This window comes from Phasianus colchicus, chromosome 1 (genome assembly GCF_987193195.1).
Source record: "Phasianus colchicus chromosome 1, bPhaCol1.hap1.1, whole genome shotgun sequence".
Lineage (NCBI taxonomy): Eukaryota > Metazoa > Chordata > Aves > Galliformes > Phasianidae > Phasianus > Phasianus colchicus.
In genome coordinates this window covers 123,422,959-123,439,852 of record NC_143436.1, presented here as the reverse complement: position 1 = coordinate 123,439,852, position 16,894 = coordinate 123,422,959, and the positions used below count along the sequence as shown (strand labels likewise).

The window sequence follows — 16,894 nt, the reverse complement described above, 5'->3', positions numbered from 1 at the left end:
AGTAAGGGGAACCCCTTTTGATGATCTGCATCATTACTATTATTTCTAGCATTACTGTGGCTCCACTAAAACTGGAACTTTGATTTGCTATCATGTATGAATTTTTCTATCTTGTCTCATCACTGACTCTATCCTCTCTGGGTGCCTGATTATCTGTGTATTACTAGTACACCAAGAAGCTATTTTTACGTACAATAATTGTGACTTCAGAGTCAAAACAACAAGATATTTTGACTTCCTACTAATACTCTTCTCTTCCTTCTCAAATAATTTTTAGCATGGATGAATCTTCAAGAGCTTGCACTTTTAGATTGTGACTGTTTAAAGAAAAATCTATTTTAATGCTCAGGAAAAAAAAAATGATCTCTCTCAGTGCACTGACTTATCCAAACTGGACATCATTTCGGCCATCATCACAGTCACAGTGTTGATAATCAGGACTGTATTTTCTTAGTAGACTGTGGGTCCGGTAAGGCAGACCTTTAGCTTTTACTTTTTAAAAAGGATCTCTAATGCTTTCTCATTAAAATTTTAATGAAAGAGTACAGTTGTATTTACTGAATAGATTGCAAAAAATATGCAATTGGACTGAATATCTTTTTTAAGATGCTGGAAATGGCCTCATACATCTCTGACCAAATATAAAATTAGTAGGGACTGAAATACTGTTGAGAAACCCTAGGGCTGCATCAGATGTAGTTATATGATAGTCAAATAAGTTGTTTTATTGGGAAAGTACCAACACTTATTCTTCTCCACAGTCCTCTCAGAAAATTGAGGCCTCAATTTGTCTGCTAATTCTTTCAGCTTTTCAAATATATCCATTGCCATAGCATTTTTCCATCAGAGAAAGACTCCATACGACAAACAAAATATAAATGCATCAGAGATGTATATTCTGGCTGCAGGAGGAGCAGTAAATTGTACTCTGGGTGGAAAGCCTGAAGGTCACCTCTCCACCCTCATCAGTCTCTACTAGAGCTCAAAGTTTGCAGAGCAGGCACAGGGAAACAAAGCTTTTGCTTTCCCCACCCAAACTTCTCTGCCGTCTGCCTCCAGAGTTAAAGATTATTTCCCTTGCTTCCTCTCAGAGAAGGGTGAATATGTTGATATAGCCACTCATCGTGTGTGCCAATGCTGCTGAAATGGCACGGCGCCCCATAAGAAGAGCAGCAGTAAATGGCCAGGGCACATAAAGGACTGACAGGTACATTAAGTATGCTTTGGGGAGGAATGCGAGGTGACAAAACGAATAGTTTCATCTGATATTTTATGAGGGTGCAGGGACTGATGGATGCATTCATCTGAGAGGTTCATAGTTCTCACTGATAGATATGACGATTGAGAGTCTCTTTGGATAAAGTTTCGTCAGTGTATCATTTGACCAAGACCCAAAACTGGAGAAGAAGCAACTTCCAGACTGCTCCATCCTTTCGGTTCAGCATGGTAGTGCTCTCTCCAGACTCTTCTCTTCCAGGCTCCAGTCTTGTTCCCAGTGAGGGCAAGAGACTGAATTACCCATTTTCTAAGATTAATACTTCAGGTACTGACAGTTTCTAATTCACCTGAAGATCATACGCTTGCACAAGTAAATCATATTAGATACCCAATGTCTTCAAGAGAACAGCTGTTTTATATTTTGAATAGTTTTTTTTTCAACTAGAATAGATCTTTCATGGTGCTACAGCTAACAAACCAGACTTCTTGCACTTTAGTAGCATGGTTACGTTATCAAAATCCTCAGAGATGAGACATTTTGGTTGTTCTCTGAACATTTGGTTTGAATGAATCAAAATATCAAAGCAAAGAAGTGAAAACAGAAGAATGTTACATGATTTGGAAATGAAAGCATGATTATTTCATTTACTTTTAACATGTCTAAAGCAATTAGAAACAGATACAGTTTTATCAAAATATCTCCCACATTTAGCCAGATGATTTTTTTTAACCAAAATGAGGGGTTTTTTTGTTTTTTTTTTTCCATCCAGTAAATATTTTGAGAATCAACTACAACTCTCATTAAATAAATCTCACTCCCCATAGCCAGATCTTTTGCTCTCATGAGAAACATCCTCACAGCAGCTAAAGTGTGCTTTTGAAGGGAACAGCACTCATTTGTGCCTCATTTTGTGGGCAGTGATGGAAAACTGAATCGGAGAGATGGAACAAAAGAATAGGTCTATGTGGTGAGGAGTTTCTTCATTTTCAAGCCTACTCATTTATGCAGCAAATTTGCCTTTAGGCCTCTCCTGTGATAAATATGGGAAGTACATTTGTGTGGTCAATAAAAGGACAGATACAGATTGTCATTGGCAATAATTTGCTTGTATGTCCCAGATACTACTGACAGCTATGGGAATCCAACAGTATGCTTTCTCAAGCTCTCCTTCTGTATTTGGTTGTATCATCTCACACAGCAGCAACGCGTTCAGGCAGACATGATGCTCAGCACAGAATACAGCTAGAGACAATACGCAGCACTTTCTTCATCCTACACAATGCTGGGTGCTAACAATCTGACAGAATACACATGTTAAAAATAGTATATTATATGTTTTTACAAAGAACATATCCAGAGCATAGTCACTTTCTTTTATATTTGTCCAGTCTTTGGAAATCTCTGAGGTTTGGACAAAGATTTTGGAATGTCTCAGTAATGGAGAATTGAATAAAATCAGATGATTGTATGTTCTTTCAATATTTGAAAATATTTTTTAATGTGATGAAGGTTCTTTCAGTTACTGCTTCCATAGGTTCTGTTTTTGCCCCAAGACCCTTGACAAATGTTTTGGAAGTGTGATTAGCCAATTGAACTGCCGGATTTCCAAATGTCACTTCTCAAAGCAGATCCACTGCCAATGCTGAGTGAACTTATGTTACCTCAATCACATGCACACATTTTCCTGGAATTGTAATTTTTATTATGTAATATTTCCCTAGCAGTTCAGGAAAATATCCTGACATGGTTTCTGAGTCACACTGCCAATTGAAGTGAAAAGTTTTGCCTGATTGTATGGCATACTCTCTACATGCAACGTAACATACGATAGAATCATAGAATCATAGCATCATAGAATGGTTTGGGTTGGAAGGGACCTCTAAGATCATCTAGTTCCAATCCACAGCAATAGGCAGGGACACCTCCCACTAGACCAGGCTGCTCACTAGACCAGGTTGGTACAGCAACATGATGCAACTTCTTTGCAATTTAACACCATACATATATGATTCTTTCGCCCACTACATGCAAATGGTGACTGCTCTGCATTCAGCAACAATGAGTTCTCAAAACTAACGCAGTATGCTTTTGATCTACAAGCATGGATCTGACAAAACCATCCTGACCCACTAACAAGCAGAACAATCACTGCTATCTAAATCTGTGTAGTGCCCACACTGGATTGCCATATCTCACGTATTCACATAGTTACCCAGTTTTTCTAAGTGCCAATCTGCAAAAACAGTAAGGACCCTAAATGGTATTCTCCCACTGGCTGAATGGTAATATCTTTTAGCTCATACTTGGGGAAAATAGAAAACAATACACAGATATCCTTCAGGCTGTTTTCTTAATTTGAGCAAAATGAAATACTGTACTCAGATGTTCTGCTGTTACTTGATACAGAAGCCCACATATACCTCTTTCACAAAACCATCAAAGAAAAGAACAAATTCTGCTTGGTCTTCCCATGAGCAAATGGAGTCTCTGCAACTGTCATAGGGGCACAAAGAGTTTTGTTCCCATTCCCTTCAAGTCTCAGCAAGACTTATGAAGATTTGCAAAATGTACTGGGGAGGTAAGGAGCCGGCAGAAAGTTACACAAGAGACTGGCAAATAGTGGGAGGGATAAGGATTTCCTCCTTGCAGCAAAATATCTTGAGTCACTTTTTCCCCCAGGCAATGTAGTAAGTTTGGGATTACATCTCAAAGTGAAGCCCAGGAAACAGTAGTGGCCAGTTTTGTAATTGGACTTGCCCTGTGAGAAAGGTCTAAAAGAAACACAGATCCCAATCATCTAATGATAATTATAAAAACTACTGTACAGTACTTTTAATGAATAGAAATAACTGAGTTATCACCTGCAGTAACTGTATCTCTTCCTCCTAAGTAGACACACAGGAGAAAAAATGCCTTCAAACCTTTCTCAAATCTGGAGTGGGGACAGCAGTGATCAGAGCAAAACTTGCAGCCAGCACAGCAGAGCTCTCACAAGCTGAGTCTACACCACTTTTTTTCATTTTCAGGCAGACTGTTCCTCTCCTACCTCTATTTGCCTCCTCTGAGTGCTGCATCAAAACCACCACATCAGTGGCTAAAAAACAAACAAATCTCTCTGGGGGAGAAAGCGCAAGCAAGCTGCAGCAACCCACCCTCAGACCGGTAACACTTGCCAAGCCTGAGCTGATTGCCTGTTTTGGTTGCCTTGTGATCACGAATTAACTGAAAGTTGCTCCACTGCCCTCTGAACCTGCCTCCTTTGGCTCTACAGAGCTCCAGAAGCGATCCATGACTGACATCAAATTTTAATTAGTGCTGTCCTCTTTTCAAACTTTCAGCTGAACAGAGGAATGAATTTCTCATTCTTATCTGATCAGTCTAAACAGCATGATGCACTTTTCAGCACTCTGCTATGTACTCAGGAATTACAAAACCAGCTGAGGTGGGCCAGACTGGAAGACCAGCTGATAGGAATTTTCTTGCTATTTCTCCTGAGTGTGAACTGCTTTTGATAAAGCAGCAGTGTTTTAGTAGTTTCCTTTCCAAACTGATAAAAGCCAAGAACGGATGCCATGTGGCATAGCAACAGTGCAAGATTGTTCTCTTATCCCTCACTGTAGACTGAAGGTCAGGAGTAGATAGATTGGAACAAAATGGCTTGCTTCACAACCTCCATGATAGCTTCCCACTCCTGACATAAAAGCACAGCCAAACAGTTCTGCAGGAGTGCTGCAAGTACATTTCTACACGTTTTTGGTTCGCTGGATATCATATCGAAGATTGTAATCATAGGGAATCAAGAGTAGCAAAGACAAAACTGAGATAATAAAACAGTTTTGAAAACCACATTTTCATCATCGTTACCCCAAAGAGTCTGGTAACTTTGAAAGGAAGCTGGATGTAAGAAAGAAAAGTCTAGTTTGAAGAGAGAAATTGTTTCCAACAGCCTTTAGTGCTTTTTCCCTAGTTATTAAGCAGTTTGCTGTACTTGCAGGAGCTGTCTTTCAGGAAAAGAACCTATGAAACTGAAAATCTGTTAGATTATCTCTTTTCTAAAAAAATCAGCAACATTTGCAAGCAGTTACTGGAGTGCTATGAAGATCTGACTATCTGAAAAACAGCATCAGTGACAATCAGATAGGTGGAAGCTTACTTCCAGCTCTGCTTAAGAGTTGCTCAGGTTTCGTTGCAGAATTCTCTTTTGGTTGCAGAGAGAGAGACTGTAGCTGACTTTAGGAAGAGAGAAATGCAAAGAGCATTGTAACTCTTTCAGCTCATGGTGTGATGCTCACCAGCATCTCCATGCCTACCCAGGGGCAAGGCATTCTTCACTTAGGTGCTGAGAATCAGGGTAAGTGCTCTTTCACTCCCATCTTCAGCAAAGCAGGCCAGAAGACAGCTGTGTTTGGCATCTGGCTTCTACTTCTGTCCTGCTGACAGTGTCAATATGAGGTTGTTGAATCTAAGACCTGCTGGGGCAAAAATGTCCACTCAAGCCTGTATCAATATGTTTTGAGAGAACGGCTTGGAGCAGAGTCAGGTGAGGGTCAGGTTTGGGGTTAGGCAAAGGTTCTTCACTGGTGGGCTGTGGGCATTTACAGGCTGCCCAGGGCAGTGGGCACGGCCCTGAGCGTTGGAGTTGAAGGAGCATCTGGACAGCATTCTCAGACATTGGGTTTGATTTTGGGTGGTGCTGTGTGGAACCAGGGGTTGGACTTGATGATGATCTCTGTGGGTCCCTTCCAATTTGAGACGTTCTACGATTCTATAAATATTTGGTGTAGAGGTTAAAAAAAGAGTTAAGCTGGGAAAAAAATATGCTTGCAGGAGAGAATTGCCACGTTCACCTCCAGGTCTCAGCTTATCTAATCCACAGTCTTCTGATACTCTTCAGGCCTACTAATGATGGGATTCTCTCTAATAAAACAAAAGAAAGTTTTTTATAGTGAGAAGGCCTGCCTACAAAAGAAAAAGAAAGCTGTGAGTATGTTATAAGATGGGCATCACTTTCTCTTGTCTTCCCCTCAGTACATAGAATAAGGGGCAGAACAGGGCAGGGAGCCTTGAGATTCAGACTCTCAGAGATCAGGACCTGGATCCTCATTAGAGAGGCAGTTTTAGTGTGGGAAGACAGAAGTAACTCTGACAGACGGCCGGCTTTTACTGGCAAAAGGCACTTCAGCTTTGATGAATATAGGACATACCTCTGTATCTAATTTTAAAATTCTGGAAAAACTAGCTTATGTCTGTCACTGATCTAGGAAAGGAAAAATGGTGAGGGGGTAGGGGGAGGCAGTAAAGTTTGCGGTTCTCTAGCGGAGGTATTCGAAAATGTAAGAGACTGTCAGAACAACACTTTGACAAGGAATTTTTTAAGCATTTCCTTATGAAGAACATTAATGCTCAGTCTTCAGAAAACCCATGTGGAAATCTAATTGTTCACCGAGGATTTAGTATGTCAGACTGGCACTCTGAATCCAATAACTGGAGTGTGAAATAGAGGGATTACTGCCAATCTTGACATGAGTTTGGTTGAGGAGGCGGGTCAGATACCTGCCCCAGACTGAGGTTGCCTACCACTTCCCATCTTGAGATTGTTTCCAGTTGTTTATAACATTGCCAGATGTTCAGTGTTCAGGCTGAAACTTTTCATGCCAGATGTCTGCTTCTAAATGATTTTAATAACTTTTGATTCAGTGGAACATGTCCCTGTCCATGGCAGGGGGGTTGGAACTAGCTGTTCTTTAGGGTCCTTTCCAACCCATACCATTCTCTGATTCTATGACTATATGGTGTGTTGTCTTACTCAAAATAGTTCGACCACAGTTGAGGATGAATCTCCTTCTTTATCCATGCAAAAGCCTTTTCTGCCAATCTCATCTCTGTAAATGTCTAGCATTACCTTGTGGCCGACCACAAATGTGAAGTTTGGACACCTGAGGAACATTTGTTGGCATGGATATGCCTCCTGATGCAAAAATCCACCCAAATATAAGCATCCAAATGTAAGCAGCAGCTCACAGATGCTCAGCAGTGACTTTACAGGATTTAGCAGTTAAAATCTCTGCAGATGTGACTTGTGCTGACCAAACTGCAGCCTGGAGCTGAGCTGGAGCACACCTTTCCTCTCCTTCAAGCTCTTTTAGGAGTCAGTTAACGTGGAAAAGGAAGGTGTCAGGGCTGAGTGTGGAAGAGAAAGAAGATGAATGTTGGCAGAAGCATGTAAGTCCTAGCCAAGGAGTGTGAGAATGTTTGGGAGACCTGAAGTAGTAATTGGGGTAAGGAAAAAGGTAAACTTATGAATGGTGAGCAGACAGAGACAAAACTAGAGGCTTGGGATGGAGGAGGGCACTGTGTTCAGACATGGCCGGAAAACAGAAGGATTCAGTAGGGCACTGAGATTACTGCTGAGAAATTGAGGCCACCTCCTGAAAGTCAGAGATAGGAGCAGGGTATCCTATGCCAGGATAGGTGAATGGAGAGGAAGGCGATGCACAGGTAGTGCAAAAAGGATCATGGTGGGGAAACCTATTCAAAGTATGAGAGGCACAAAAGCATGGGCTGGGGAGCCAGTGGTGCTGGGACAGGGACAGGGCAAAAATGGGGACAGAAAGAACTGGGACTGGCAGGCAGAGAATTACTGGGCTGAGTGTGCAGATGGGAAATGAAAGAGAATCCACTACACAGAAGAATATGGGGTTAGGAAAAGTCAAGCACAGTAGAGAAGCAAGAGCAGCTCGTAAGGTTTTTAACTTTCATAATATTACTTAGTATCATTGTGGAAGGGGTAAATATAGTATTTAAATACTTAGTCACTGGAACTCTGTCACATGATACCACACTGACACCAGCTGATGGTTCAGACCATCAACAGATTTAAAGCTTGAAGTGACCTGGGCTGAGTTCGGTTACTTCATCTGCTGTAACAATGGGTAAAGGGAGGAGACTGCTTGTCTGCAACCTTCCTGTGTCCCATTAATTGTGCATTACCTACAGCCTGACCTCAGGGTTCCTATCCAGGCAGTATTGCTGTTGATCTGAAAGAACTTTTAGAAGATGTTGTAAGTGACTATAACACATTATTTCTCACTTTACAACTAAAATCTGAGGTGCAATTGGTAAGAATATGCATAATCCTCTGTAACATTAAACACTGTAACATGAAGGACTTTCTGCAGGATATGTCCACATATGCACACACACAAAAGCCCACAACCCATAAATCTAATACACAGTGTAAAACATGAAAGCAAAAATAATCAGTGGCTTAGCCCAAAATCCTTGTCTATACAGAAAGAGCCAGAACAAGCAATGTAAAAAAAAAACAACAAAAAAACATCTTTTCCTTTTGGTAATCAGCAGCCAACATATGTAAAACACAGCCCTTTAAAGCATGATCTATACCGTATCTTCTGATAGTCTTGGAAACTTAACAGTGACTTGTCAGGCAGTGAAACATATAGAAGAATGAAGGCAATGTATATAAGAATGATTACAATGGTCTTACTGATTCTGAAGACTCGATTGTTAAGGTTGTAAATTAAAAGCTTGTGAACAGTGAGCTGGCAAAGGGGTGAGCCATTAGTCTCCGTGAAAGCACATCACTCACCACTGCTAAGTTCTTGTGCCGGCAACAGAAGTCTGCAATTAAGCACACAACTGAGCCTTTCTTTTCAAAACCACAGGTCAATATGCAGTGCAGTTCACAGGCTGGTGTGTGGTCATCTCTCGCAAGCAGGAGGTTTTTTGAAGTGAAAACAGAATTATTAGCTTGTTTTGCTTTGTCAGTGAGAAACAAATAATTTGTTCTGGACCACACACTGAATTAATCATTTTTGGACACACTACACACACAGAATCCTGTTCCAGTTTTTGTTCTTGTTTTTCTACGTGATTGTCCTGGCTTTTCTCACATTGTCTCAGAAAATCAGATCTGAAAAATCCTACTACCAAGGTGAGACTTCAGCTTAAGTTTTCTTGCATGTATTACATTCAGAAGGAGGATTACTTCCCAGGCACTATCTCCTACTATTACTACTTGCAGCTTACTGCAAAGTCTTGGACAACATCACTTACTATAAAATAAAAGACGAACATTTCTGGCAAACAAGTGAGCAACTGATGAACAATCATTTGTAGAGGAAGATTTTCAACACCCGGATACTTATTCTTGAAATTCTTAATAGCTGAAAGGAAAATAATTGCATTTGGAAAGTATTCTAAGTGCTCTGACTTGCTTTTTGATTTGTATTTTGCTTTTATCTTGCATGAGTGATACAAGGAGTTCAATTAAAGAACAAAATATATAACAAATAAGTAAGAATAACTAATACAAAGAGATGAAATACTAAGCAGTGAATAAGTATTTAACTTCTTTATAGATTCTCTTATCTCTATGGTTATTAAACTTCTGTTTAATCACCAACAATCACCAAATCAAAACAAAATAAACACAAACAAGCCCCTCATCAAAACAGCTAGAAACCTACCACCCTGCCCGTGAGGTCTGTGTAATTCTGGCAATGTGGATCATTAACATTATCAATAAACAAACATCGCCTACCTTTACAGATCCATTCTCATAGTCAGATCCTTGCAGCAAATGCAGAAATGAAATCATGAAAATATTCACAGTCACCCACGGTTTGTACATTCTGATGTTTAATTCCGCAGGTTACTACGCAGTTGTTGTCATACAGCTGGAGGCGTCTCTTTTGAAATGCATTTCACCACAACAGACAAGAAAAGCTTCCAAATTTCTGTTATAAATTCGCAAAGGATTCCAACATGCGGGAGTAAATATCTCGCTCTTCACTCTTCTAAGCAATTATTTTGAACGATTCACCTAGAGACTGTAATTTCTTAGAGTAGATTTTAGATACATTTGAAAGAAAATCATGATAAGACTTTAAATAGATTGGTATCTATGCACGCAGCTACACTCTCACAAGTGATCAGGTACGGGTTCCAGTTAATGAAGTTACTATATCTTCCATCAGGGCACAAAGAGGTATTCAAAATCCATCTGTGGTCCAGAAGATTTAAGCAGTCTGCTCTGTTCTGTGCTCCGTGCTACAGCAGCCTCTTCAGATGGTAGCGTAATGGCCAATGTTTTGAGCTAGAGAGCTGTAATCCTACTCTGTATTAAAACTTTTTTTTCACAACCTTCGTGGAAGCTTGCAGAAGCATGTGTCTTAAATCTGATACAGACTTTGGCAGCAACACAGTCAAGTTTTGGCTCTAATCCCATTTTGTCCCTACCAATAGCAAAGCAGTTTTTAAACTAACTGATGCAATCTAGACTCTCATTATTTTAAAGAAGATTACCTGAAACATGAAACTTCAGCTCACGTTCTTATACAGCACACATATTTTAAGTTACTTCTTGTAGAAAAGAGGGGAAGAAAACAGAAAGGACAGAATGACTTTTTTCTTTTATGTGTTCTTAAGTGGGATAGTGTTTTCTGGATAGATTTTAAAAAGAAAAGTTAAAAATGATCTTTAGTAACAAATAGAATTTGATTTTTTAATGAAAGTTCATGAAATCACAGACATAAAAGGAATCCATCTATTTTTCTTGCAGCAAAATGAAGTGTTATTTCTGTCCCAAGATATAATAAAGACCTGCATGCATTTCCTCTCTATATTTTCCCTGTCTAGCACCGAAGTGGAGACCTAAAATTTCTATTTGTAACATAGACAAAGGTTCTGATAGTTATGTATGTTAAATCCATATTGCTATACTGTTATGTATTATTTTATATCCACGAGACTTTTTGCCATTCTCACATGGCTTAAGGTTTGTGGAATCAGATCCTACAGTTGTTACCATAAAACAATCCTTTAACTAAGATTTCAGAGCACTGGTTTCCTACCTCTGACTTCCAAGCAGTGGCTCTCTTAAACATAAGCCACGTCTATGTAACAACAACTAGCTTGCATAATTTCTTCCTAAGTATTCTTTACAAATGGAGATTGGAGAGAAAACTACTTGAGTTCATTTCTTCCAGCTGTTGCCTGTTAACTGAGCTATATGTTTTTAAAAACATGAATGTAACTGCATTATTTTTAGCCTTGCTTTTTGCTATTTGGTTTTTGAAAGCAATCAGTTCCCCCTGTTCTAGCTGGTGGCTTCCCCCATCCGTGGTTCATCTGGTTCATCCCTCTGCCATGGTTCGTGTAAGGACAGCAGGAGTTTCCCCTTCTAAGCTGAGCTGGGTGAGCTCCCTTGCCCTGCGTACCTGCTTCTCCCCTCCTGCCTTGCCCACAGACACACTGCTGGCTGTGTTCACACTCTTTCACTGGCCCCACACCAACAGGGACATTCTGAGTAAATGCTCATTTGAAACACATCAACTATTTAACTTATCATTTTAAATGAACGTATTTTCTCATGCTTATGTACGGTCACTTTGAGCTCTTTTAGTTTCTGCATTTCCCTTCTGATGCTGGTAGCCATCTGCTTGCAGGATCTGAAAGCCTGTGGGACTAAAGTGATGCTTCTTAGCCTCATGTGCACTACTTTAGCAGAAATAATCAAGTGAAATAATAGCACTACATCCTCAGAAATGCATGATAATAGCTCTCTATTGACCTGCAATTAAATGGAGGGGATACCTGACCATCAGCATCTCTCATTTATGGGGATCATTAATTGCACACAGATTCCCAAGACATGCAGGAAGCAATGTGCCCCTCATTCCCTGAAGCCTGGTCACTGAGTATTACTTATAATTACTTATACAACCAATCTCCAGCACGGTTCAGGGATGAACCTCTTGGTTCCCTTGGGAAGGTCAGTGCAAAATCCCACCTTTTCTTCAGACACCATGGCATCCTGGAGCAAGGCAGGACCTTTCCTCCAGGCATGGGCCAGGATGCTGCTTCTCACACGGGCATCACCACTCCTCTGCCTAAGTGGGCAGATGGAAGGGATGAACCAGGCATAGCACAGAGTGTTTTGAATACCAGCTATGGAACTCGTCCTGCATCCCAGAGGGCATTTTAACTGTTTTCATGAAGCAAAACCACCTGTGGGGATAGAAAGTGAAAAACCCTTCTGGTGGTGCACTCTGCAAACCAATGAGGAGGGCACACATCTGAGAGCAAGAGCATAGCTCAGCTCTCTACTCTAAATCTGGTTGAAAAGAGATGCGAACACAAGGACTCTCACACTCTCAGCCTCCTGGTGAGAGCTGCAGTACCTTTTCCACCCCTGTGGGACCTCCAAAATTTACCTCAGGGACTCTTAGCAATCTAGCACAAGAAAATCAACACTGTTTTGGAAACACTGGAGGGAAACACCTCAATAATGTTTTGTTTATGTTTTAGTTCATCACTGCTGTTTACCAAATTAAACTCTGAATTTCAAATAGTTTGGAAAGACTAAACTTATATCTTTCTGGAAGCAAAATGTTTATAAGAAAAGGCTGTCCAGCACTGGCTCCAGTGGGCTTTTTGGCATGAATGCTGAACTGAACTTCTGGCACTCAGTCAAACCCATTTACAAGAGCAAGTTAGATGCTGCAGGCAGAAGATAAAAAATACTTAATCTCTCCCTTAAGGCTTAGATGCAAAGACTAAAACTGGAGGGGAAAAAAGAACTTTTCTAAAACTGCAGCGGACTTCAAATCTAGCTCAAAGCTGTTAGCAAAAGCACTGACAAAACAAGAGAAATCAACTGATAAGACAACAAAGCAATTCTGATGACGGCCTTTTGGGAACAGTTTCCTTTCCCATCCCTTTTGCTATTTCCCATTGTCTCCTATACAATTCAGGATTTGAACAGGGGCTCCATTTCCCTCCAGCACCATCTCAAGCCCACACTGCTTTCTAACATTTTTTTTCAGCCTACCACTGCACTGATAATGATTTGAATGTTTTACGATAAAGCTAAAAACTCTGAATTATTCTGAGATTGTGCCTATAGATTGCCTGCAGCAGAAGTGAGCAAATTTGCTGAGTGATCAACCACCTTCAGGGGCTATGCCTTATGTTTTCTTTTAATATCCGAACGCAATACTGACAATGTTCTAATTTCTTTTACCTCCATTTGCTATTGTAAAATCACCTGCTCTGTTCTGTGCAGTCTCTGATTGTATTTATTTATTTTTAATCTAGCACTGTATGAAGAAGCACTGCAGTAAAATTCACATGACTATTAGCATGGTTCCACTTTGGTAGCTGAATGTGCAGTTCCATTCACACCAGCGATGCTAAATTCTGTTAAGTGAAATAAAACTTCATACTTTGCCATTTGTGGATGAAAAGCTGTGGGTCAGCTCTTTGCAGGAAGAACTTTAAAAAAAATTGGCTTAGTCTTTTCCAAATATTGATCAGCATGGAAGACTCAAATGGATGAGCAATACAAGTAAAAACAAGCCTAAGTCTCTATTTGCAAACATTACAGGTAATTTTAAAAATATTATGGTAAGCTTATAAGTCTTTATTCCAAAGTAACAGCTTCACATTGCATAGAAACCCTGATTCATTGGTTCTTATAAACCATTTTTATGATAGAAGATTACAGACAAACGAACCTCGAATTGGTAGATATGCCTAAGAACAGATCAATCATATTTTGTTTATACTTACCTCTATTTTGTAAGATAGAATCTGTAGGTCAAGTACATCGTTTTTACTGGGACTGATTACCAATTTGCATTGCAATTTCTATTCTAAGGCTTCACAGTAAATAAAGAGAAAAGAGACCAATACCGATGAATGGAACACACAAAAAATAGCACTATATTTGACTTATACATTTCTTGCATACATACACACCCAAGGAATGGAAGAATTTCTTGACAACACTGAACAACCCATGTTCTTCAAGCTGAAATTCTTTCATCTGATAAAATAAATTCCTTTGACTATCTGAAAATAACATATAGCCACAGATAGGTCCAGACCTGCATCTCTATTTGCAAGGCAAGACTAATACAGAAACACCCAAAAAATGTCTTCACTGGAAGAAATAAAGCAAAACATAAAAGGAAGATACTTCAGACCTTTTAATATATGAATAAGTCATAAATCAATAGGACTACTCAAATGACAGATGGTTTGTGAGCATATGTCCTAAATAAACTCCGTTAGATTGATCAGTCTCAGACTGAAAAGTTAAAATTCAAGTAGAATAAAGAAAATTCAGTGCCTTTACTTCAGTGTTATTCCATCAGATACTTTGCACTTGAAAACTCTGCACAATTTCAAGCCTCAGCATGGAGTAGTGTTCAGGGAACTAATGTAGTTCCCAGTGAACATCTCAGGTGTTTATAAGATGATTCTATAAGTAGATCTGTACAATATTTCTAAATAATCCACACACAGAGGAATTTTTGTTTTTTTGGAAATAGAAAAAGAAAAATTGGATCAGTTATATGAAATATTACCAACAAGAATCTTAACAGATTTAATACAGTACTCAAGGCACAGCAATTTCAGGTCACTCTGTACACATTATTTATTAAATAGTTATTAAAAATATTTTTGAATAAAGCAAAGTTTATTGTAACAGCTACTGGAACCACAAATTTCTGCCAAATTAGCAGAATGTTTGGAAGATCACAGTAAATGACGAGCTGGATTGACAAAACTAATGGAGAAAAACACACAAAATCTGATGGCTGGGTGTGTGGCAAGGTGTGCTGGTGTGGATGTGGGGCAGTGCCCACCAGCCTGCCCCAGGACCAGCCCTGCACACCAGGAACTTGATGCTGCATCTCGTGAAGCTGAAAAACCCACCTGAAAAGTGGGCCAGATGCTTGGGTGTCCACTGTGGGCCTCCACTGTGCTCCAGGCTAAGGTGGATGAACTGATGTCAGTAACCAATCTAGCTATATTAAAGATTGCTGGGGAATGCCTGCCCAAGCCACAAACACACCCATGACTGAAGGGCAGAGGCTCTCAGCTTCAACAAAAGTGAGCCACAACATCCACAGGTTCACCTCCCCACCGTGCTATGCTGAAGCCAGCTTGGAGAAGGAATGCTGCTGCTAAATGCAAGCAGCAGCAGGAGAGCTGTCAACAACAGGCAGATAAAAAACCACAGACATGTTGGGTTCAGTGATGGACACACCTTTATATTGCTCTGTCTTTGAGAGGCTCTGCCCCAATCTCAGAAAGAGCACAGCTGTCCCATCACCTTTGTCTAGTTCATGTTTGTCACACTCAGTGCCTGGAAGGATGGAAAACCACTGTGTGGAAAACTGTGATGAGCAAAAGTGTTAGCTAGCCTAAGTATGAAGAAATTGGTGTTTCTTTGGTTTCAGTGCCTTTGTATAATTCTGGGTTCTGAAGAATCTAGCCTACATTGCCCCTAACCCAGAGAGAAGAACTTATCTCTGTATTCCTGCAACTGATACAACAACAAGAGCTCTGTATTGGCTTGTCTTCCCATCCATCTGTATTTACACAGCCTTTTATGAGGGCAGCACTGGAACAATAATCAAACTTTAATTACAAAGACATGTAATAGCATTCACAACCCTTTATTTCACTTGTGACTTTTATAAGTTGTCGTTTTTTTTTCTACAAAGAAGTGAGGCAAATAAAACAGGAAGTTAAAAGAGTTTTCAAGGTTAAGGAGGAGAAAGAAAAGAAGGAGGAAAGGCAGGGAGAGGGAAGGAGAGAGCTCTGACCAAGGAGAAAATGCCAAGTTTCACACCTGTTAAAACAGGGGCCATGCCTCCAAATTGCCTGTGAAATGTTCACTGAGTGCTGTTTAAGTACATCAGAGGATCCTGAACTGTTCAAGTCAGGTAGGTGTCTGTCTGAAAAAGCTCACAAGGCCAGTGAAGGAGGTAGATACCAAAAGGATGAATTCAAAGTCAATAGTTCAACCTGCAATCTGACGCAATAGGCAAGGGAGTTGTAACTGCAAAGCATAGTGAGCGTCTAGACTGCTTAATACCGGCTGGGTTGTGAGCTCTCCCTCTCCCAACACAGTCATTCTCACTAATAAAAGCAACTAATAGCTGAGAGAGTACATGCAGAGAAGTAGAAGCACAGAAGTTCAGAGGGAGAAAAATTTGGTACAAACTGAAACCAGTTTGTGGGAGGCAACAGAAGTCTTTATACATTTATTTTCTATAAGTGTTTTCCCATCTTACTCTGTAATACTCTGAATCAACATCTTTGGAGTAATATATGCATATATAACAGATGGTCTGAGAACAAGTACGAGGATCATCATGATTGACTTTGCAGTGAACACCCTGAGAACATGCACATTGGGGTTTATAATGACAGCAGAACCCTGCAAGTTAATCTCAGGATTCATATCAATTTGAGGACATTTGACTGTCACAACTTGGTAATCTGAAAATGAAACCCATCTGGTGAAACTTTAGGTTTGAAGATGGCGTGTTTATTATTTATTTTTTGTTTCACTCCCTAATATTCGTAAACATTAGGCCAATGAAAGGATAAATCAGCTAACAGATGTCAGTTGGGGAGAATTAATGTTCTATCTTTTGAGAATGTTTAGAGAAGTGAATGTGTAGTGTTAAGTGTATATATTACAAAGTTTGTCTCTGAATCTAATAGGATGATTTCTTCCATCCTTAATACATAAAAACACTTCTGCCCTTTTCCATAAAAAAAAAACATGCTTCCTGTCTTTATTACAACCAATTGCTCTCAATAATGTATTTGCCAAACACAGTTTTTTGA

General features: G+C 39.9%; 1 protein-coding gene across 1 annotated transcript in view; it reads right to left on the bottom strand.

Moving 5' to 3' along the window:
• VEGFD (vascular endothelial growth factor D) overlaps positions 1 to 10,391 on the bottom strand; it is a 32,415-nt gene extending 22,024 nt beyond the window's left edge. Inside the window, exon 1 of the mRNA XM_031596065.2 lies at positions 9,783 to 10,391. Within this exon, the coding sequence (XP_031451925.1) occupies positions 9,783 to 9,872 (90 nt within the window). The 5' untranslated portion in view covers positions 9,873 to 10,391. The remainder of the gene's footprint in view (positions 1 to 9,782) is intronic.
• Between the last annotated feature and the right edge of the window lie 6,503 nt (positions 10,392 to 16,894).